This window comes from Pan paniscus, chromosome 9 (assembly GCF_029289425.2).
Source record: "Pan paniscus chromosome 9, NHGRI_mPanPan1-v2.0_pri, whole genome shotgun sequence".
Classification (NCBI taxonomy): domain Eukaryota; kingdom Metazoa; phylum Chordata; class Mammalia; order Primates; family Hominidae; genus Pan; species Pan paniscus.
In genome coordinates this window covers 133,326,065-133,350,490 of record NC_073258.2, presented here as the reverse complement: position 1 = coordinate 133,350,490, position 24,426 = coordinate 133,326,065, and the positions used below count along the sequence as shown (strand labels likewise).

The following is a 24,426-nucleotide window of genomic DNA, read 5'->3' as shown; positions in this document are numbered from 1 at the left end:
ATATGTGCAATCATAAAACTAGGTATAAATGCCTTAAGCTTACACTCTGATATGACTGTAACTTCTGAAATTATAAGTTATGCACATATATAGCCACTAAAATTTAAACTTGGAACATTAACTTAATGGAACAGATGATGTTTTATTAAAATTAAATCCACTTTGGGAGGCCGAGGCGGGCGGATCATGAGGTCAGGAGATCGAGACCATCCTGGCTAACGCAGTGAAACCCCGTCTCTACTAAAAATACAAAAAATTAGCCGGGCGTGGTGGCGGGCGCCTGTAGTCCCAGCTACTCGAGAAGCTGAGGCAGGAGAATGGCGTGAACTCGGGAGGCGGAGCTTGCAGTGAGCCGAGATCGCGTCACTGCACTCAAACCTGGGCGACAGAGTGAGACTCCGTCTCAAAACAAAAAACAAAAACAAAAACAAACAAACAAAAAAAACATTAAATCCCAGGTTGCAATGTGGATGTGGCACTGACTGCTGTAAGGCCTGCCCTTCTGGGTTCCACGCGCATCCTGTGATAACGAAGTCCTCCTTCCACAGTGGCTCATTCTAGCGCTTGGGAACCTTCATTACTACAGTGGAGCCCACATCATTCAGCTTTTGCTGGTAGGAAGGCGTCACTGACAAAGCCAGTCACCTCTGTATTTTTGTCATCAGCCTGATATGATGCAAGGACTTCTCAATGTGCCAGCGTGGTGAACACAGATGCAAATCTGAACATTTAAATTTAATTGTTGTCATACCACATCTAGCATAGGTTTATATTATACATCTCCCAATTACAATAGAAATGAAAACACTAAATTGAAAAATATACATAAAGAGCCCATGGACTCTATGTGTGTCTATGTAGATACAGATAAAGATATAGATTCAGTTATCCTGCAGAAAGACACATATATGTCCCCACATATATGTCTCCTTATGTGGGTTCTTTTGATGCCCATTTGAAAAACATTGTCTTACACCTTTTATCACTATAAATATGTATTGATGACCTACTAACTCTTGGGTAGAGGCTGGGAGGTGCTGGTGATACTGAATATGGTTACTATCCATGTGACATTCGTAGTTTAACACATGAGAGTATAAATAATTAAATTCAGTGATGTAAGCGCTATGAAGAGTCTAGGATCTTTGGTATTATCCGTATATTACAAAGAGAATGGAGTCTGAATTAGAGATTTAACTACATTTGCCATTGTCTACTAATTAAAACACAAAGGTATGCACCCTGTTTTAGGTATTATTACTGTAACAAAGGAGGAAACGTAAAGGCATTTTCTAGTTAACTCTCAGTTTATCAAAATATCAATTATCAATTCTTTGAACACGTACAAAATCCTCAATATATGAGGACATCATTTGTGAGGCTGGTTTAAAAGACTTGTTCTCCAACTACCCAGATCACTTAAATGTCCCTGCAGCTATCTGTGCCTGTACGTGAGATGAGAATTTCATTGTAAAGTTAGACATAATTTTCGGACATGCATCTTATCGCACCCAACTTTAGAGTTATAAACATTCAATCATTCAACGTCTGGCATGAGGCCATGGAAGGGCATTTCTTGAGAATTCTGTTCCAAATATATTCACAGTTCCCATGATACACTCTCCATTCCTTACCTTATTTTATCCAGGTATCTTTCTGAAACAAATATATCTAGACATACATACTTTATTTGTCTCTCACTAGGTGTAGTTTCATGGGGCAGGAACTTTGTCAGCCTGTTCCTACTGTGTTCTCAGCTCCTAGGAAGTTATCTCATGCACCTTAGGCACTCACTCGATATCTGTTGAATGAATCGTGGCACTTTTTTTTTTTTTTTTGCATTTTCAAAGACAAAATATAAAAACAAAAGTAAAGAACACAAAAAAGTTAAAGCCGATGGATTTGAATTTTCAGTGATTATTTTGATTAAAATTCCAACCTGTCACTTGCCTGGTTTCTTTAAGGCAGTGAGTGGTTCTCCAGGAGGAGTCCCCAGAGCCGCAGTATCAACATCCACCGGGAACTTGTTGAAAATGCACATTCTTGGTCCCTCCAGCCCCATGAACCAAAAGCTCTTTGGGGGTTGGCTTCAGCAATCTGTTTTTGATGCACAGAAAAGGTTGAAAACCACTGCTTTAAGGCATGGATTTCCCTAAGTGCACCTCTTCCTCTGAAAACAAAACAAAACAACCCTGAATCTTAACCCCACGGTACATATTCAGAAACATCTCTGCCTTCTGATGTCTGTCAGGCATTTCTTTGCTCTTCCAGACTCTCATTTATACCTTCTTTCCTCACACATGGCTAGAGGTTAAGAATGTGTACAAGTGTCTTCCAGATAGCTTTCCTTTTTTCTTATCTGTGCCTTGGTTTCCTCATCTGTAAAATGTGGATATAATATTAATAGAACACACCTCAAAGGGTAGTTATTAGGATAGAATGATTTGATATATTGAAAGTTCTTAAAAAAAAAAAAAAGAAAGTTCTTACAACTATGCCTGGTGCAGTAAAAGCAATATATAATTTTAGAGGTTACTTGTGATGTAGTTGTAATGAGTTCTGTTTTATCAAGGATCAGTAGGTAGGGTTAGCTTGGAATGTAAGAATTTTAAATATCTGAAATAATTTCCAAGAGGTCAGAAAGTTGTCATTAACCTTCCACAACTTGCCTCTTGGCTCCCCCTTATTTAACATCAAAAGTGTTCCCCTCTGTGCTTCTTGTTAATGAGAGTCCAGGACATGGCCACAGACAGCAGGGAAGGAGCCTGAGTTTACAAGAGCACTCAAGCCAACTTTTTAAGTCCTTCCCTGAGTTCTCTTTCCTGCTATTCAGGGGACTATGGAAGAGTCCTATGGTGGTGGAAGAAAGCATGAAGCCATGAAACTACATTTTCTTTTGAAGCAGAGCAACATCATGAGGAAAATAACTTTCCTCAACTGATTTCATTGTTTCCCTCAGTTTCTCTGTTGTTAGGTTCTGAGAACCATACAAACTTGTGAACCATCTTTGCCCATTTAGAGAGATGGCTTTTACTCAGTTACTCTTTTCTGTTTCTACTCCAGGCCCATAAGGAGGCCCAGGTCCAAGAGCAAGTATACCGGATCATGGCCACTCACCAGGGAGAGGATTACCCAAGGGACACACAGGCTTTCCAAGGGCTGTGTGGCTAGGGCAATGACAGTGTGTTCTGGCCCAAAGAGTAGTTTTGGATTGCCCTTTTTCAAAGTCCACCCTTACTCAAGCCTGTGGCCACTTGCACTGGTTCTATGCACCCTCAACCTGAAGTGGTTGGTTCTATACAAGGACAATGATAGGATTCAGGAAATGCACTTCAAAGATCTCAAATTCCCTAAAGTTGATCTGCTTGAGTAAGTGCCTGAGGTTGCAGTGTAATTCTGTGTCTCCCTTCTGACCGCTCCCACTTCACACTTCGTCCAGGAGATAAACTTCTTTGGCTTTCTTTGTCACCTCCATCAGCCGACTGTCATGGAGCAGGGTATCAGTCTTGAAGGAGACTCCCACAGAAGCAAAGCAGGGCACTAAAGGCAATGGCACCTGATTGCATCAGGGACAGATTCATGGCAAAGCTAGTGCATTCTCCATTTAGAATTAGAACTTGGAGATGAGACATGTCCTAACAGAGGGCTCGGTGATTTAGCATATTAAAATAAACAGTATTTGTATTTTCCCAACATTTCTGAGTGTATTGGGTTAAACAAGGCACTTCCAGTAAAAGAATAACATCTTTTTGCAGTCATCTGATAAGGCCTGGTAAAATGGTATCATATACTTTCCAGATACTGAGAAATTGAATGAATTTGATGCCATGTTATAAACCCCTTTGCGAGTCAGGTATTTTCCAATTCATTGCGTTAAAATAAATTGAAAGAGGAATTAATTGATTTGTCAGCTGCGAGATCATTAAAATTATCTTTGAAGCTATATTACTATGTGATTTTTGGCATATATCTTGGAAAGCATTCAAATAATTGAGTTGGCATTGCTATGCACAATTTTCATTTCCATCTTCTTATGTGAACAAGGTTTCTCTAAAAGCAAAAGTAGGAATAGAATTGATCCTGAACTCTATCTCATTCTAGCAGTGAGTGATATTTATCTACGGCATTTAAAAAAAGGGGCCTATCCCTCTTATTAAAAGCTATATTTCTAGTAAGTTTGCTTTTTCATGTTTAATTATTGCTTAATGAAATGTGCTCTATATTTATGTTCTATCAATTTTATATTTGTAATGATCATTCATTTAAGAAATATATTATTGCTTAAAGTTTTATGGTCATAGGACATAAAAGAAATTTAAATTTCAATCTCTGTATATTTTTGGTTGCAAATAAATATGGTAGGTGATCAATAAAAGACCTTCAAGCATAAAATACATTTTTCTGCAGAAGATATATAGTGGAAAAACAAGTTCCAGTTTAAAAAGGAACAATGCACATGTTATGACTTTTAGAAAAAGAGTTAGTTCCTGAATTTTGAAAGCAGATAATCAGGAGTATTAATCACTGTGATATTTAAATTCTACTGAACAAATACACACACACACACACACACACACACACACACACACAGGAATTTTGTGACTTAAAAAAATTTTTTAATGTGAATATGTTCTAAAGGCCAAAAAAATCATCCTTTTCAATTGTAGCTTACAATTTTTTATGGCAACTTAAAAATGTGCAAGGGGTTACATAACTAAGCAAAATTAAAGCAAGAATATTTGTTTGCACTTAGTCACTTGGGTTGTGTGGTGACTAGAAGACCACACAACTAGAAGCGACTGGAACATCACGCCCTTCACTCTGTCTCAATTTAGCATCTAATTCCAGGTGTGCTGATTTTTGGAATTCTACTATTTGAACTTTCTTTAGGAGGAGCTCTTCAAACAGGGATTTCTCCTTTATGAAAATTCATCTATCCTTAGGAAAGGTTGCATATTTCCCCTTATCAGTCATTTGCAACTGAGAATGAATAAATTTATCATATTTTTTCCCCAAGAAAAGCCTTTGAAAGTGGGGAGCAGGGAGGATCCATTAACGTTTAAGATCCATTAGGTCTTCATAAGGGAAATAGAAAAATGCTATGGAAGTAAGAAAGCAACAGGAAAAGAAGAAAGATGCCTCACGATGTGGAGGAGATAACATGACTTCATTTTTTCTTTATACCAATGACATTTCTATAATGATGGGAAAGAATCATTCGATGGTACCTAGATTATCAGGTCCTACTGGTGAATGCAGTTGGGCCCTGGAAACTCGCTTACCTAGAAAGCATGCAGATTGAGGTCTGTAACTGCTGGTGTGCAAGGGATCCCTGTGGTCAAATAAAAAAAAATAGTTTCATTGGAATGTTAGAGTATGATTCTATTTCAGGTGAAAGCAAATCAGCACAAGCTTCATACAAGTTCATGCATGTGTATAAGCAGTAAGATGTAGACTAAGATATAACAAGTTGCTAGCAAATCACCATTGGGTGCTGGGCATTGGTGAGGAGTGAATGGTTAGATGGGCCTGTATCATCTTAGTGTTATTTACATGCATTATTCACCTTGTATTGTTCACATGCTTATTTAGAAAAGAACAATGTCTTCCTGCAATATTGTGAGAGTGCCTAACACCCTCCCTACCCAATTTCTCAGCGGCTAAAGGGCAGATGGGCCAGCTCATAAAAAGGCCTGGGTGACCGGAAGCTGGTATTGCTTTTATTCTTCCTACCAACCAGGGAGAGGACCGCCCTAGATCAGGTGCTTTCCCCATTCTAGAGGGTCATGGTTCTGGTGCTTGGAGACCCTGAGCCATGCAGGCCAGGTGAGACTGGTCACTTGGCCAGGTCCTGACATCTCCACTGTGGCCAGTGTCTCTGGGGTCCTTCCATCTCCTGAGACCTGCCTGAAGGATCACTGCTGCCACCCAAGTGTTAGGTCAGATCCAGTGAGGGAAGGCCATGCCTATTCCCCGTGTTCTCCTCACCTGCAGGTGCTGGACTCATGTCCCTCCTCTCTCTGCCAGGACGTTGGCAAGAGTGGTTGTCCTTGTGCGTTCCTATGTGCAGCATGGAGTGATGGGTGTGCCTCCACACTTAGAAAGCATTCTGTTTCCTCATGCTTCCATTCCCACGTCCTCAGTTCCTGGGCACATGCGCAGACGTCCAGCACTTTCAGTTCTATATCAGGCCTGACAGCCTGCAGGTCATCCACACTGACACACAGGCCTTGTTTGTGTTCATAGCTTTGAATTGTTAAGGAGAGTAGGTGAGAGGTGTTGCACAGTTCTCTGCTTTGATAATAGCCTTGTTCTGTCTCCCAATGGGACAGGGAGTGTATGAGGAACAGGGATTCTGCTGATAATTTTCTTTTTCCTCTCCTGAAGTCCTAAGATGCAGTTTTGACTTACTCAAGAAGTGTTGGCTTTCCAAGGTGAATTTTACCAACCTATGTTATAAATTGTAGTTTGCAGGCTTTCGGCTGCTTAGGGGTATAAGGAGATTATCAACACCAGGGAGGTCTGGAGGTAAATATGTTCAATTTTTGATTAACTACAAGTTAAGTATTTGCTTTGTGGATTATCTGTGACCTATTTGAAATGCTGATCCACTCTCTCTCCCATATGCTCCTGGGCCACTTCTTCCCCAAGGTGGTAAATGTGCTCAAGAAACATAAACTAATTTTCATATAAGCCTATGGGGAAAAAAATAACAGGGAAAGCAAATGGATGGCAAAGATACATAATATGTCTCGAAGTCAAATAGAAATGATTTTGTATTGTCAGTTCTTCAAGATGATTCTGGTCACTCTTAGTTTATATTTAGGAAGTTTCATCAATAATTGTTTCCTTTTAGCACTGTGTTTTGTTGTTTCATTTACTCCTCAAAATGCAACGTCTTATTTACCATATTATATAATCTCTCCACTCTCTCTCTTTCCCTTCTTCCTCCCTCCACCACTCCCTGCCTCACTGCAGGTGTACCATAGATGACCGGGTAACCCGGGTGGCCTGGCTAAACCGCAGCACCATCCTCTACGCTGGGAATGACAAGTGGTCCATAGACCCTCGTGTGATCATCCTGGTCAATACACCAACCCAGTACAGCATCATGATCCAAAATGTGGATGTGTATGACGAAGGTCCGTACACCTGCTCTGTGCAGACAGACAATCATCCCAAAACGTCCCGGGTTCACCTAATAGTGCAAGGTAAGTCCCAACTGGATCTGGGGTTGCCATTCCCGTCAGTCATGGAGGGGACGAACAGTGTTGGTGTTTGTTCTACCTGTGTGCGAAGACACAAAAGTCATCTTCCTCTACTGAATCCAGAGTTTGACTATATGTCTTGGAATGTTTCCCATCGAATGGGTACTTAACTAAGTGCTGAATATCTTCTCAAAGTTTCTAAATGTTATCTCTAGTCCTTCTGTTCTCATCAATACGTTGTGTAACATGCACTCGTATTGAGCTCTCGTAAGTTACTTAGCACTCTGGAGCTGGAATGAGATACATGCAAACATAGATAAATACAGTACTACTCTCAGTGCCTTTTAATTCTCTTATAGGCTTATTTCATGATAAAAGACTAATAATGCCAATGAGAAACTACATGACATGACTGTTTTCGCACAGTTGCTGGTCATGCATGCTCTGGAGGGGTCTCTGAGTGCTGTTTAGGCAGGTCCTCCCTGGCATTGCTGCTGTCTTTAAATACTCTCTCATAGCCAGACAATGAAGTCCAGATCCAAGAGGGATATTAGTCAGAATGATATCTGCAGGTTAATGTTAGTAATAAATTCAGACAATTTTAAAAAGGGAGAAGGAGGAAGGAAGACTTAGCATCTTCTTCCATTCTCCTTTAAAAATTTGAATCGACATAGCCCAGGAATTGTGTCACGTGCATTTTAAAATAGTTTTTAATTTAAATTTCATATTACACCTCAAAAATGGGGCTGAAGAAATTTCAGATTCTCAGATATTAAATATTAAGAATTAAAAACACATGCAGATAGCAGTTCCGAGAATTTGAGAACCATTTTAAAGCAAGGCAGCAATCCAAATGAACTTATTTTGAACTTGACCCCAACTATCATCACCATGTAAAGCCATTTCTGTCAGGTGTTGGCTCACGGCAGGAATGAAGTTGTAAGCACATTAGTTCCGTCAGCCAGTGATGCATCCTTCCTCCACCAAATGAAAGGTTCAGGTGGACTTCTTTCAGAGCCTCGTTTGCAGATATCTTGAGGAAACACAGTGAGCTCTCAGAAAGGGTCCCTATGTGTGATTTAGTCTTTAGCATCTGCCTTTTATCAGATCCCATCTGTCATAGATTCAACAAAAAATTTTTTTTTTTTAGTTTGTGAAATGTGTATGGCATCCTTGCTTAGCTAAGATAGATTCCTCATCTCTGATTTAAAAAAAAAATAAATAAAATAAAAAAAAAAAAAGGACCACGATGTTGCTCATTTCAATTGGTTTCCTAGAGAGAGGTTGCGTGGGGGCTGTCTATTCATGCTTCAGTCACTTGCGTGATTCAGGTTGCCCATTCTTTCCTTTTGGCGCAAGCAGCCAGGCCTGCCTCTGTAGCCATTTGTAATGGCATGTGTGGGGCCAGAGAGCTGTCTGCTGTCACTGCTGTTCCCCAGCAGTCCTTGGCACTGCCATGCTGCCTGAAGCTTTGCTCCTGCCCAGCCTCCAAGCCCTGCTCCCCTCCTCGCGTGCTTTCAGGCGTTCACACACGCCATCCGACAGACATCTACAGACGCTGCGGGTTTCCACTCTCCATACACGTCCACCCACAGCTCTGGGGTGACAAGACTGCCTGCCATCTGGAGATCAAGACAACTGTCACATCTGATACTTCTCCTCAGAGGACGACAGAGGCACTTGGTGAGATCAGTCATCGGAGATGAGCTGGGCTATCTGTTGAACGTTTCTGAGGGTGTAGAAAACAAAAGACTGTGAGCTCTCACTACCCCACCTGCCTGCACCTGGGCTTGGTTCCAGAGGAGCTGACATTCTCGGCATCGGAAGTGACACCTCAGTGGCACCTCTGTGGCCTTGACAGCAAAGTTATTTTCAAATTCAGGAAATGTGGCACCGAAATAAAAAAGAACTGTCAGGCACTGTAGAGAAACAGACTCAAACAGAGCAAGCCTATCCCTTTTCAAGAACGAAGATAGATGATATAAGCAAATCAAAGTCAATGCACAACATAATGGGCTGGGGGCTGAGCAACAGAGAAAGATGTTCTCCATAACACATGCTGAGCGATCCCTTGGGTGGGATGTGGCAGCCTGTGGGGTCTCCCTGTGGACCTCCAAGCTTCAGGTCAGAAAAAGTCTAAGGACAGCATGGCATCTATTTCAGAGGTCAGCTCCTCAGTCTCCGCATTCCAGGCCAAGCTACTCTCTGGCTCCAGCCCTCTGAGGTGGCCTGGGAAGTCCAGAGGCAGTCAGGATGGGTGGGGGTGGGAGGGGAGGATACTCTCTTGGGGAGGAGCTTCTCTTGGAGATGACGTTCTCTTGGGGAGGAGCTTCTCTTGGGGAGGAGCATCTCTTGGGGAGGAGCATCTCTTGGGGATGATGTTCTCTTGGGGAGGAGCATCTCTTGGGGAGGAGCATCTCTTGGGGAGGAGCATCTCTTGGGGAGGAACTTCTCTTGGGGAGGAGCATCTCTTGGGGAGGAGCATCTCTTGGGGATGATGTTCTCTTGGGGATGATGTTCTCTTGGGGAGGAGCTTCTCTTGGGGAGGAGCATCTCTTGGGGAGGAGCATCTCTTGGGGAGGAACTTCTCTTGGGGAGGAGCATCTCTTGGGGAGGAGCATCTCTTGGGGATGATGTTCTCTTGGGGAGGAGCTTCTCTTGGGGAGGAGCATCTCTTGGGGAGGAGCATCTCTTGGGGAGGAACTTCTCTTGGGGAGGAGCATCTCTTGGGGAGGAGCATCTCTTGGGGATGATGTTCTCTTGGGGATGATGTTCTCTTGGGGATGATGTTCTCTTGGGGAGGAGCTTCTCTTGGGGAGGAGCATCTCTTGGGGAGGAGCATCTCTTGGGGAGGAACTTCTCTTGGGGAGGAGCATCTCTTGGGGAGGAGCATCTCTTGGGGAGGAACTTCTCTTGGGGAGGAGCATCTCTTGGGGAGGAGCATCTCTTGGGGATGATGTTCTCTTGGGGAGGACATTCTCTTGGGATCCTTGGCAGGCTGGTTTGTACCTTTACTGAGAGGCCACAGAGAAAGAGATCAGAAAGCTGAATTATTTCCTCTTGCTTAGTGATACAGTGACTTGCTCTTTCTTTGGAAGACAGTTGAATTACCAGACGGTGGATGTAGAGACCCCACTACTCAATTAGAAAGAAGCCCCAGAGTTCTTCTCCCAGCAGCCATCGGCTTTTGTCCAGTCTATAGATTAACTTTTCAGACATAGTGTTAGTTCAGGTTAGATAAAGATAATGAAAGTTTCCTAATCCTCTTAAAGAAAATTTATCTGACTGAGTAGAAAGCTTTTGGAAGACAATAAGGCATGTATAAAACTGAGGCCTAATCTTGCCTTTAATTTCAAACTGCTGATGGGTATTGATTTTGCAATGAGAAAAACAGAAAAATTTCCGAGCTGCCACTTGTCTGTTTATAAAAGCAAAAAGGTGTTTATGTATCTTCTGTCCATTTGAGAAGGTGGGTATCTCATTCCTTCTGCCAACCAGATGCCATCAGCAGAAGGGAGTGCACGCCTACGGGACTCAGCTTTATCCCTCCTGCCATGGGAGCGCCTGAGAGACACTCTGCCACCAACTTTCCTGCCTGCCCTTTCCTGTTGTAGAAGGCAGCCTTTGCCACATATCTGATGGAACTAATTTCCAAATCCTTCTCATTGAGAACAGAAGCTGCCTTCATTAAAATCGTGTCATTGATACCTGAGGTACATCTCAGCCACTGAGGGGATCAGCGCAGGCACCGTGTGAGCATGTGATAATGTGATCTAGGCTGCACACCTCAGTGTGGAGGAAATCCGGAGCAAAGGGGAGGCTCAGCTGTGGGGTCAGATTAGTTGGGGGGAAAATCAGCCTGGCAGCCCCGCAGAGCAGGAGCTAAAGAGGGAGAAGCTGGAGGCACAAGCACAGGCAGGAGTGACTCCCATCCCCGCTAAGCAGTGCAGCCAGGGTGACCGTGGGCCTACCTGCAAAGATCCAGAGGTGCCTGAGAGGCACTGTCCACAGGAAACTGAGAGCATTCATCCTCATACCTGGAAAGAGGAAGAATTAAAATGATATCACCCAGATTTTTTAGTTTGGAGAAATGCTAGTGATTGGGGAGATACGATCCTATGCCACTCGGAAAGAACAGCTTTGGGCTTACGAGGTCTAGAGATAAACAACACACAAACATTACACAGATGTTGCAAAACTAGAGAACAGGTGTAACCTAACACCAGAAAGGGTATATTTGAGATTCAGCATGAATTTCCTGGCTGGAGAGTAGGCAAATATTCTGAGGTCAACTATTCGTAGATAACAGTAAGAATCATAATTTATTTATATCCAACCTCAGCACTTAGCACACCATCTGAGGCACAGTAGGCACTCAGCAAATGTTTGTACAATGAGCAGAAGCAGACTGATATTGCTACTGGAGTGGCATAGGAACACAGTGATCATAAAGCATCTTCCTGCAGATACAGGTGGCAGGGAAGTCAGACTATGTCCAGATGACTCGGAGAGGACAGTCATGGAGGAAAGGTCCCTGAGGGGAGAGGGTCCTCAATGTGACAAGCTAAGAGATTGTTCTAAAAGGATAACACAAATTCCAGGCATTTATTTAGTACTTTACAGAGATGGCACAGTGTTTGTCACCTTTGACTCACACAACAAGCCCTGGGAGGCTGTAGTGCAGTGACCGTTATCTCCATTTACAAATTAGGTAACTGCAGCTCATGGAGGTTAAGAGCCTGGCTGAGTCCCCAATGAGTAAGTAGCAGAGCTGGGTCTTGAACCATGGCCACAGGACTTTCAGAGTAGTGTCTTTTCAGCATACTGCAGTCCCTCCAATGCCAACAACATCCAAAGTTAGTTCTCTGCTCTAGATCAATGGAACATTTTCAGGATTTCTCTGTGTGTGTGTGTGTGTGTGTGTGTGTGTGTGTGTTTGTCATTCTTCCTTCTATTGATATTGCATTGTAGCAACGGAAATTGAGGACAAAGCTCAAGAAAGAAAATTAGTGGTGGGAGTGGGACACCAAAGCTACAATAAATGATGTAGAGAGGCTGTGAGGGGGGCAAAGAGAGGATAATTAATTTTCTAGTAGCTCATCCCTTCAGGGATATGCATTTTAAATGTTACCACTTTATCCTATGTAAGTACTGAAAACCCTGGACCCTCTGTGGATCCAGAATCTCATTGTCATTCTAACTGTCATGAGCTCTTCAGCACTCTGAAAGAATGCAGAGATCTATGTGTGCCAGTGGTATGTCATTGTCGTTGTTTGTTGGAGATAGATGGAGTAAGAAGATCCGTCTATGGTTGCTTTTTGGATGTAGGTATTCTCTACCTGCTCTCCTGCCTTGTTCAGAAATCTCTTCACTACAGGTTACTTCCTTTTATGGAATGAACTCCTCTTGCTAAGCCCAATTTTATGCAAAGGGCTGGAAATGATGAATTTTATTAAATTCTTACATAGGAGGCTCCACAGCAAGCTTATGCAATTTCTATGTAAACAAAAGACTCTACATCTCTTAGCCTGGTGTCAGTTCAGGTGAAATTGGTTGGTATCTGAAGTTGAGTTTTGCATGTAAAGAAAAATGTGTTCCCAGCCCTGCCAGTCCTAGATATTGCTGATCACCAACCAACCTCAGCAATGGGTGCACTAAGTATAAACGTTATCTCAGCCGTTCCTTACATCTATCCACTCTACAGAATATCCACCCTAGTCATGTTTACAAATAAGGAAACGGAGGCTTAGAAAGTTTAACAACTTACCCAATGCTGATGCAGCTGCCGCGTGCTTTAAATCCCCTTCACTAGACTTACTCATCGAGGTTAAGCTTTTCTCATGAGAAAAAAAGTTATCAAAATACAAATAGTTAACAAGGTACTTTACATGCATTATCTCTTTTGATTATGCTTCCCAAAAGCCCCACATGACAGAATAGAAAGGCACACCTTTCCAAGACCAGAAAGTGAGATTCAGAGACTTAGAAGTGATTTGTCCGAGTTACACTAGCGAGGAAGTGGCAAAGCAACACCCAAGGCCGGGTATATTTACTCCGTAGCCACCAGAGTGTTCAACACACCACTGACTCAGAGTTAAGTACGTAGACAGGTACCTGTTCTTACGTGAGAAAAATGTCAACCTTCAGAGGTGCTCCAGAAAAGGGTGGGCCCTGAGGTGACAATTCTGGGGTTGGGGCAGCAGGTGGATGCTGGGATTGCACCAAGGAGCGGTTACAGCAGGCCCAGGGAGGCAGAGCCATAGGTCACAATTTTGCCAGGGATTTCCCTATTTTCAACTCTTTCTTTGTAAGCAATCTCTTTTTTTAGGCTATTTTCTCCTCTTTTCCTAAATATTACCCAAACATTTAAATGAACATGTGTGCTTATAGACTTAAAGAAAAGCAGGCAGTTAACCTGAAATAAATTTAATGTATTCAACCGCTACTTAAAATTATAATCACATTTACTCTTCACAAAGACAGGATAGAAGAGTGGAAAACAACAGAACAGGACAGCAGAATGCTCACTCCTCAGCCCTGCGCTCGGCTCCTAAAAGTGCAGGCCTGCGTCTCCAAGACGTTCCTCTCCTGGCTTATTAACATGGGGTGAAGAGTAGAATTCAGAGTAATTTCTTTATGTGCACATATGCATACTTTAATCCCATGTGTGGCTGTGTGTGTTTTTTTTTTTTGTGTGTGTATGTGTGTGTGTGTGTGTATGTCAATTGGAAATAAGATTCTGAGAAGGGGTCTCTAAGCTGCAAATTCTGTATATTAGTGCAGATAAAGCACACAGCCAAAATTAGGTTAAGGACTTTTCTGGGCGTCATGTCCTTGACTTTGCAATGGAAAGGTTGAACTGATGATATGAAAGTCCTTTCTAGTTATTATTCTGTGTGACAACTTTTCAGTGTAATTCATCTGGGAATTTGTGTGTGACCAGGCGTCTCTGCACTCTGTGTCTCTCCTACTTTCACCCGCCGATGGCACAATTACTAGGTTGGTGTGAAAGTAATCGCAGTCTTTTGCCATTGTTCTTACTATTTCTTATTTGTATTTTTATCCAGAGGCTTTAGGATTTAGGGTCCCTTACTAACACTGCTAGTTAGGGGTGACTGTAAACCTTGTTGTTCACTTTTTGGTTAGAGAAGGTGGAAGAGAAAGATACCATTTGCTTCCAAGTTCTTCTCTAACATTTGTAACCTCCACAACCCACATCAAGCGGACACATATTTAATGGACAGTGGGGTGGAATTCCAGAGGCCACAGAGGAAAGAGCCATACAACCTATAAAAACTGTGTGAGTGTGTGCATGTGACTGCAGAAGAAACAGACATGAAAACTGTGTGTGTGTGTGTGTGTAAGAGTGTGTGTATGTGTGAGGGCATTCGTGAGTGTGAGTGTGTACGTGGTACCTCTGTATGTCTTAGTTCCTAAGCAGAGCAGAACAACCAACATATTTCTCCTCACAACAATGGGAGAAGAGACCTGATCAATGGAGAAATCATCAAACATCAAGCATATATATGTATACGAGTATATAAAGATACACATATATATGCTTGGATATACACATATACATGTTCAATGTTTGAGGTGTATATATGTATATGTGTATACATACACGTGCTTTATGGAAGAGTTAGGCTAACTAAGAAGGCAACTACAACACAGAAAGAATCAAGAATGAAGTTACTGTCCAGAATACCCTCTATAGCACATAAAGGAAGGGATCTCAAGTCTCCCTTCACTGGGAGGGTGTCCCCACACCACCTTCTGTACCTGCCCCGCCCCCTGCGCTCAGGGTTAGAGCAAGGCCACACTCACCCCACCATGCCGTGGTCCTATCCCGGCTCTCAGACTACCGTGTTTCTCAGATATTAACGAATATGACACCTTGCGTAGCCAGAGTATAATTGACGTTGACCTTCACGCGTCTCCTAGATTGTGACCTTTCATGACATTGTGTGTGGTTGGTGACAACACAGTTCACAACACAGTTTATAAAAAAAGAAAAAAAAAACAGATTTCTCCTGGTATCAGGCCTTTTCTCCCACTGTTGTGAAGATACATGTGGGGCTTTGTTCTGCTTTGCTTTGCAACTAAGACACACACAGATACCACGTACACATACACACACTCACAGACATACTCACGCACTCACACATACACACACTCTTACACGCACACAGTTTTCATGGGTTTTGTCTGTTTCTTCTGTACTCCACACACACGCTCACACAGTTTTTATAGGGTTTATGGCTATTTCCTCCGTGGCCTCTGGAATTCCATCCCACTACCCACAAATATGTAGACTAAGCCTCTGTCTAGGAGACGAGAGGGGGAAGGACACACTCCATTTCTCCTCGGACACTTACAGTCTATTTAATTATAAAAATAGGAGGAGTCGGTATTTTCTAAGGTGAGTGAGACCAAAAAAAAATGTGACTCTGGATGAATACATTGTCAGAACAAATCACGGGTGGACCCTGGCAAGAGGCAGCACTTCCGCTTGAGAGTCCTGGCTGGGAAAAAGGCAGAGAAACTCCTTGATATGATCCAAGAAGAGGCTGCCAGTCCTGGCACCTGGTTTGATGATGATTTTTACAGTAGCCAGAAAAAATTAGCTGGGCATGGTGGTGTGCGCCTGTAGTCCCAGCTACTCAGGAGGCTGAAGCAGGGAGGCGGAGGTTGCAGTGAGCCAAGATCACACCCCTGCACTCCAGCCTGGGTGACAGAGCAAGACTCTATCTGAAAAAAAAAAAAAAAGACAGAAGTGTCAGGGCCTGGGGCTGTCATCTGCGTTATTTGCAATAGAATTAAACAAACAGAACAGTCATAATGCCTGTTCTCAAAATCATCACTGATGTGGAGATGGAAGGAAAATGAAATGCCTGTTATGTTCTGCTCAATTTGCATGGTGATCTCAGCTTATTTCCAAAGAGACCTGTCTGCCAATACCTCCAGTAAATAGATCTTTTCCCACACGTTCCTGCTGCTGTGAGCAGGAGAGCAATCACAGCTCAGAAGGACAAATTAGTAAATGTTCATAAACTCTCCTGATAGATTAATGTCCACCATGACCCTCATATAGTGAGGATCTTACATACGGTTTCAAGCCTCACCACCCGCAAGATTAGTCAGTCACTGTTTAGCATCCAAGTAAACTGTGAATTCAGAATAGTGATGTCTTTCTACACATAGCAGGTGTACACAGATTTGGAGAGTCTCACTTGCATTCCCGAACCTGGTTTTGAGCTCCTAGTTAACAAGTTTTACCCTCAAACATAGTGCCTTGACGAAAGTAACTGTTGTCCCTATTCTTATTCTGGCTTCTCAAAAAGTCTTTTACTCTTCGTTCACTAAATTTCTCCTCTATAGGCATAGAAATTGAAGAGCAATAGAAGTGAAGCAAAATAATCACAAGGAAAACAGTCAATAATCTTTTTCAGTAATTATAAACAATGGTTATCATCCGCTGAGTACGGTTGACCCTTGAACCATATGAGTCTGAACCATGCAGTTCCACTTATATGTGAATTTTCTCCCATCCCTGCCACTCCTGAGACTGCAAGACCTACCCCTCCTCTTCCTCCTCCTCCTCAGCCTACTCAACATTAAGACAATAATGATGAAGACCTTTATGACGATCCACTTCCACTTAATGAACAGTAAATATATTTTCTCTTCCTTATTATTTACTTAGTCTCATTTTCTTTACTCCAGTTTACTTTATTATATGAATACAGTATATAATATAAATACAAAATATACATTAATCAACTGTTTCATATTATCAGTCAGGCTTCTGGTCAACATTAGGCTCTTAGTAGTTAAATTTGGAGGGAGTCAAAGTTATATGCAGATTTTCAACTGTGTGGGGGTCATTAACCCCAGCCCTTATATTATTCAAGAGTTAACTAAGTGGGGTGGCGGTCATCTTATAAACATTATCAGATTCTATTTTCCAATTAACCCCAGAGGGTGGGATTCATGTTCCTATTTTTTTGAATGAGAAAACTAAGGCTCAGAGAAGCTAAGGGCCCTGCTGATAAGTACAAGGTTGTATTTTAAACTCACTTCCATTGACAGTGGAATTCTCCACTCAGCTTCTAGCTTAACTTCCTTTCAATTCCATAGCTTTTAAATAAGTAGGTCAGACTGCCACGCCAGGTCATTTACAATACACATCCTTTCTTTGTCAGGTCAGGTTGCCTCTGCTTAAGGCATTGTAGTCTAATCTCTGTGGAGTCAGGGTCTGTCCTTAAACTTTTTTCTCTTTTGTTTTGTTGATTTTGTCTTAGTAATTATAACTTTTTTTCTTGGAGTTAATATCAGCTCTATATCATTGGCTCCTAAATCTAAATTTCCAGTTTTTAGTTCTTTCCTAATTCCATTCTCCAATGTTTGATTATCTTCTTAGCTCCTCAACTTGGGTATCCCTTAGGAATCTTAACATGTTCCACTCTCAACTTATCTTCTTTTCTCCAAAACCTGTTCCTCTTCTCGTAATTCACATTTCTATTCATGGAAACACCATTGTGTATAAAACCTTGGTTTTAGCTTTGACTCTTTTTCTCTTTTGCTTCTCTATCAAAGCAAATGTCATGTCCAATAACGTCATTCTCTCCCTTTCCGTTCCCACAACCACTACCTTCAAAGTGCAGAATCTTACTCTCTACTGACTTTTGCCTGTCACATCCTAATTGATACCTAATCCTCATCTCTCCCGCCCTATAATTCATTTTAACAGTGTTGTCTAAGTATTTCTGATGCAGATACTGATCATGTCACTTACCCCACTTGTATTTTAATGGATCCCTGTTGACAATGAAGTCAAGTCAAAAGCTCTTAGATTGTCTTTCCAAGTGCTGAGCAATCCAGGGCCAAACCGACTTTTCCATTCTTACTTCTTTATTTCTTTTTTACTTTTTGGTAGGAGGAATGTTTCTTTCTTTCTAAATTTTTGTTTCCATAGGCTTTTGGGGCACAGGTGGTATTGGTTACATGAGTAAGTTGTTTAGTGGTGAGCTGTGAGATTTTGGTGCACCCATCACCTGAGCAGTATATACTGAGCCCAATTTGTAGTCTTTTATCCCTCACCCCCCTCCCACCCTTTCCACTCTTATTTCTTATTTCTCCACATTTACATCCTACACACAACCTAGTCAAGTTTGTCCTTGTGTAATCCCCGCTGCCCAGCATCCTGCATTCTTCTTCGTTTCTCATAGAATTTATCTGCCTTTAATGTTCTTCTCCCTGGATATCCAAATCCTACAGAAAGCAGTACTGTCCAATAGACCTTTCGGCGATGACAGAAATGCTCTGTATTTACACTCTTCAACGTGGTAGCCATTAGCCACAAGTGACTGTTGAGAACTTGAGTTGTGACTAGTGTGACTGAAAAGCCAAGTCTTTAGTTTTATTTAATTTTAATTAATTTAATTTGAAGTAGACACACATGACCAGTAGCTATCATATTGCACAATTTTAGAGTTGCTAGGGCTTTTTAAAAAAATTCCAGCTGCCACTTTACCTGTACTTCCTTGTGATACTGTAGCTTTTTGTTTCAAATTTCAGTTATTGGTGGATGTAACTCTCTTGCTCTCCTAGACTGTAATTTCCTTGAAGACAAGCCAGAGGAGGTGGCTCCATAATTTTTCACAGAGGCACAGCTTAGGGATAGCAATCTGAATTGACATGACCATAGAAGTCTCTCTTTCACAAATTCGTATAAAAGGTTATTAATCCATAAAAATAATAGCAAAATGTCATAAATATGCTTTTAAGATTTTAGGAAAGATTGAGAGAAAATGTCAGTTATTCTTAGGAATAAATAAGCATCTCAAAGGGCAGCTTAGTGGGGGAGGTACTGGTAGCCACATCATGAAAAGCCACGTCCAGCATGGATTTATTCCCTTCAAGTCCCTTCCCTTGGGACAGATTACTGTACACTGTAGCATTGAAAACATGCCTGTTGAATAAAGAAGTTCTTAGTGAAACCTTAAAAATAATTCCTTAATTTAGGGCTTCTGGGGAAAATTTCTAACACAGTCACTTTGCTTTAGCGGTGTCAAAAATCACCCCTAAACAAGGTGCCCTGATGGTTGCCCTGGCAGGCAGAGCTGGAAGTGCAGGGACCCAGCCTGCTGCAATCAATTTAATGGGATGGATTATGTGCTCCGATTGGCCAGTAAGCAGACATTAATGACCAGTTAGCAACTGTGTTCAGGTCAATTAATTTATATTTGTATTTTGCAAACTAAAAGTTGCTCTGTTAGATTATTGATTCTTTGTCCCTGTATTCAATTTGTTTTTAATTGCACCATTGCTGGGCCAAGCCCTCCCTCCTGGCAAGCTGGCAATAAATCTGCCACCATCCCAACAATCAACAATAAATGTGTCTCTTCATGTCATTATTAATATGTCTCTTGGATTGGTTCATTACCACGGTTAACAGTTTATAAGGGTCGGTGGCACACTGCCAGGAGGATTCCTTTTCCCAGGGGCTAGTTTGTCGTGACAGGATTGATGTTTTCAGGCCTGTGTGTGTCTGGGAAAGGGATCTTGGATTTAATTTAATATAGCTGAAATACAAGCTACCAAATCCTCTTTTTATCATAAACAGCTTTAGAAGATGATATTGTTGTAATAGATATGTGTACCCTCTCTTTCAATTCTTCTTTCTTTTAATTTTTTTTCTTTCTAATTTTTTCTTAATTTCTGTTCAGATAGATTATTTCCCCCTCAGACACAACATAACAGCTCCCCGGGTAACCTAAAATCCGCAGGTAAGCGAGCCATGCGTCCCCTGGGAGTCCGAGTTTTATTACTGGGTTTTTGTTAGTTAAAAGCAGAGAAGGAGTTCCCTCTGATTGATAGATGAAGGGTGATTAACAGAGCTGTAGAAATACTGCTCCTAGAGTGTCACCTAAATCATGGTGGTGCCTGCCACCACACCCAGCTATTTTTGTATTTTTAGTAGAGACAGGGTAGGAAAAAATATAAGCCCTATCTTTTAATAGAAATAATAATTAATTATAGCATTGTTATTGGTTCTTTTGGTTATTATGATTTTTCAGGGGAAAGCACAGATTTTAAATGAATTTATAGGTTGGCAGAAGAGATTACTCTGTGTCCCAGAAATGCCAAGCAATAAATTTAAATAGAACTTAGAGTGTTTTCTAAAAACTCCGCAATGATCTGGGATCAGACGATCACGAGGAGTGTTTGTCATTTCCAAGGTACAGGTTGCTTGAGGACAAAAAGTTTGGTCTCTTTCAGACACAAAGTTTGCAGTCAATTTTTTGATTCAGGATATAGATTTCATATGTGATTTACAATTAGCAAAACACACACACTTCTAGGCACATGGCTCTCTAACACAGACCAAACTGAGCTTGTTGAATGAGAGAGGCATGGGAGAGTTTGACACTGGATGTTCCCCTTAATAAAAGAGTCTGAGTTAGCCCTGGTAAGTGGAGGGCTGGAGGAGTGGGGCTCCTGCCTGGGAGATTTGGGAAAGTAAAAGGTGATAAGGGAAAGAGATGGAAGAAGAACTTGAAGATGCCTGCAAAGAGCCACAGATGTACAAATGGAGGATGTGAATGAAAATAAAGGAAGCAGAGGAAGGTTGAGAGTCAAGAGAAAGAAGGAAGAGACAGAGGAGCCTCGCCCGTGGCTTGGTGTTCTGAGGGCGCCTCCCTGGTTGGGGGTGGGAAAACCAAAGAGCAGAGCCAGCCTCCCTGAGGCTCTGCATGCAGCCCTCCCGGTGCAAGCCCAATCTGCACCTTGTTCCAGGACACCCTGCGGTTCTCTGGGCAAATGGCACACTCCCCAGGGAGGGTCTCTGCTCTCCTACTGCTCTGCCTGAGCTCCTTCAGCAAGAGGCAAGAGCAGGAGCCAGCTTTTCTTTTTTAGAGATGGAGTCTCACGCTGTCACCCAGGCTGGAGTGCAGCGGCATGGTCTCGGCTCACCGCAACCTCTGCCTCCTGCATTCAAGTGATTCTCATGCCTCAGCTTCCCGAGAAGCTGGGATTACAGGCTCGTGCCACCACGCCTGGCTAAGTTTTGTATTTTTAGTAGAGACAGGGTAGGAATGAACTTTTTAAAATATTCCCACGTGGGGCACAGCAGGAGCAGGCCAGGTGTCTGCCTCTCACCCTATGCCACCCTCCTTCCTTTCCACACCACCACTGAGAACTAATCACATCGCTGGCCACTGAGGGTTGGGCTTGCGTTTTCCAAGTGCTCTAATTTTGAGGTATATTCAACAGAAAAGGCAATACTAATGATAGCTAAAGCCTTAATTCCTATATATGGAAAAGAGTCTCAATTACTGAGCTGCTTCTAGGAGGAAGGTATGTAAAATTTCACTCCTGGTTTGACCACTTGCTCTGTGACCTGAAATGAGTTACTCAACCTTGCTATGTTTCAGAATCTTCATCTGTCAACTGTGGGAAAGAAAGCCTGCCCCACCTTCTTCATGAGGTTGGGCATTAAGGTGCAACCCTCTATAGTTTATTAAAATTATTTGTTTTCCACTGCTAGGTTAATTCCTGAAAATGCTTCTGAGATTGCATGACAAATATTATGCCAGGGTGGTTCAGCAACTTTTAGAACTGTCCCTTCACTTATCCTAAGATGATTTTATCACATAAAAGCATTGGCATCATAAGTTTTGATAAATTATGTTAGATTTTGTGGATAACAATGGAATAACTGTGCCTCCTTTGGAATACATGTGAACATGTGTGTGTGTGTTTATGTGTGATTCCTCTGTCCTCAATATCTTATAACATTCTTGCTATTTTAAAATATTCTTCTCATAACTAGTTTTGATATTGTTGTCATAATTTTATAATCTCATGTTCAAGATGTACTTCTGAAAAACACACACACACAATTGTACTCATTGAGAGAGAATGAAGAGATGAAGCAGATAACTTTGAAACAAAAGAGAAATAATATCAGCAAGACATCATCAAAGCTTTCATCAAAGGTTTTGCTTTCCTTAAGAGCCTTCCATCCCAGCATCGATATTACTTATGCCAGGAAATAGAAAATGTAGAGACCTCCCCAAGTCTGTGTCTTTCAGGGGCCACTACTGCATACCCAATGGAATCTCTTCATTGGTAATGAATTTCCCTTATCTGTAATCACATCCAGAATAAGACAAAACAATATACAATTAAATATCGGCCTATTCTCTAGTTTCAAAAGAAAAACCGTCGGTAGCTGTGGTACAGACATCTCCATCACCTCCTTTCAAACACCCTGCCGATGTGAGCCCTGAATGACAACCCCTGAGCACTGGCCACGGCTAATCCAAAGCACCAACAACTAATCACAGAATTGGAGAAGGCAAAATAGCTACTTGAGGAGTAAAGCTTCCCAGTCCTTGGTTCTGCAACAGCAGGGTGGAAAGTGAGGGGACAGGAAAATCAAAGTTCCTTTAAAAAAATTTATCACACATAGAGGCAAAATGTCCCCACAGCAGGAAAGCAAGTGGAAAACACACCAAATCAATCACCTTCAAAATAAGGCTTAAAATCTTCTACTGCATAAGATGTAGGTGGGAAGGGAAGAATGGGCCCAGTGGTTTGAAAATGTTTTATTAAACTGCATGCTGACTGCCACAGTGCATACAGGAAAATGCAATTAAGGCCAGACCATTAAAAAGACGCCCAAGGATAGCTCTGAGAGAGACCAGGGGCAATCAGCAGGCGTCCAGGCAATGTTCAAAGGAAACTCACTTTGAAAAAGTGCCAGGCAGGTGCTGGGAGCATCTCAAACAGGACAGGCCTGACCTGGGATCTCTTGCACCTGCCTTAAGAGGTGAAAGTGGCAGCTCTGGGCAAGGAGAGGAGGTGGAGGTGTGCGTGGAAGGGCCTCTCAGGGCCTTTCCTCAAGCTGAACCGGAACAGATTCTAACCAGCATTGACGTCCTTCAGGAACATATATGTTCAGGAGGTGGTGGCATGTCAAATACAAAGCCACTTTACCGTCATGAGGGGCCCCCAGTTTCCTGAGTAAGGTGAGCCTTAGTGCCTCTGAGATAGAGGCCTCACCCAGCTTCTCCACCAGATCCTGTCCAGGTGATGCCTGCTGCCTAGAGTTGCAGGTGTAGGCCCCTGGTGTGTAGACATGCTACCTGCTTAGAGGGAGAGACCAGAAGATACTGGAACAATCCCTTAATGGACAGCTTGCCTTCTCCTGAGAAGGTCCACAACACACAATGCTTATGCCAGGCAGAAGTTGTCCTACTCAGGGCCTTCCCAGGAGGTGCAGTGTACCCTGATGGTCATGTCACGGCAGGCCTGGGGCGATCCCCACCCTCTCCCTGCCCTTTAGTGCACCCTGCAGCGCCCTTCTTCTGCCTGCTTGGTTCAGGGCTCTCTCTTCTAAATACCTGAAGGTGTCATTTGAGCTCAGGCTTTCCCACTTGCCAAACTCCTGGGTGTGGCTCTATCACACCACACCGTAACTACTGCGTTACACATTACACTGTCTTCACCACCAAAATGTATCCACTCTGAGGATGGGAACAAAGTCTTTCCCTCTATATGAACAGAAATGTTTATCCCTAAGGCACAGAACTCACATAGATTAGATGCTCAAAAATGCTTATTGAATGTGTCTGGCATGTAATGAGTAATCAATAAGTATTTCATGATAAAAGAAATGACAATATTTGGTTGGAGAGAACTAAAACAAATTGATTCAGGCATATGTGTGGGTGAACAAATAAACTACAACTCCCATATTTTACAGGCGTGGGTAACTGCAATGTGTGGCTGATGCTAATGACCAATCCTTTCTCCCTTGGCTCTAAGTAAATTCTTGATTTAGGAGACGTGAAGACTCTCCTCTTGTGCTTATCCCGGGGTTCCTAATTTTTGCTTCCATCCTACCAAGCCACGCACTGATGTTTGCAGTCCCACCCACACTGCTCATTGCCTTTCGTTAGAGATGATGTGCTCATTGTTGTGGGTTTGCTCAGGCTCCGGGATATGCATCCTGCCTCGCTCTTTCTCCTCCCATTTCTTGCTGTGGAAGTCTGTGGAATGCTGGCAGGGCAACTCTGCCAGGGTGAGCAGGTTCTTCTGAGGTTTCTAGGTGAAACATCAGCAACAAAGTACCTATTGTGGCTGTAGCAAGAGAAGTTTTATAGACTTCTCTAACGTTAGGAAGGGGAAAACAATTTCTGGGCCTCAT

The 24,426-nt window shown here is 42.4% G+C and overlaps 1 protein-coding gene across 8 annotated transcripts in view; it reads left to right on the top strand.

Annotated features, from left to right (window-relative positions):
• OPCML (opioid binding protein/cell adhesion molecule like) overlaps positions 1 to 24,426 on the top strand; it is a 1,145,446-nt gene that overhangs the window by 896,036 nt on the left and 224,984 nt on the right. For all 8 annotated transcript variants that reach the window (XM_063608310.1, XM_055095121.3, XM_057299297.2 and 5 more), the window contains one exon: positions 6,979 to 7,211. In XM_063608310.1, coding sequence (XP_063464380.1) covers positions 6,979 to 7,211 — 233 coding nt within the window. The remainder of the gene's footprint in view (positions 1 to 6,978; positions 7,212 to 24,426) is intronic.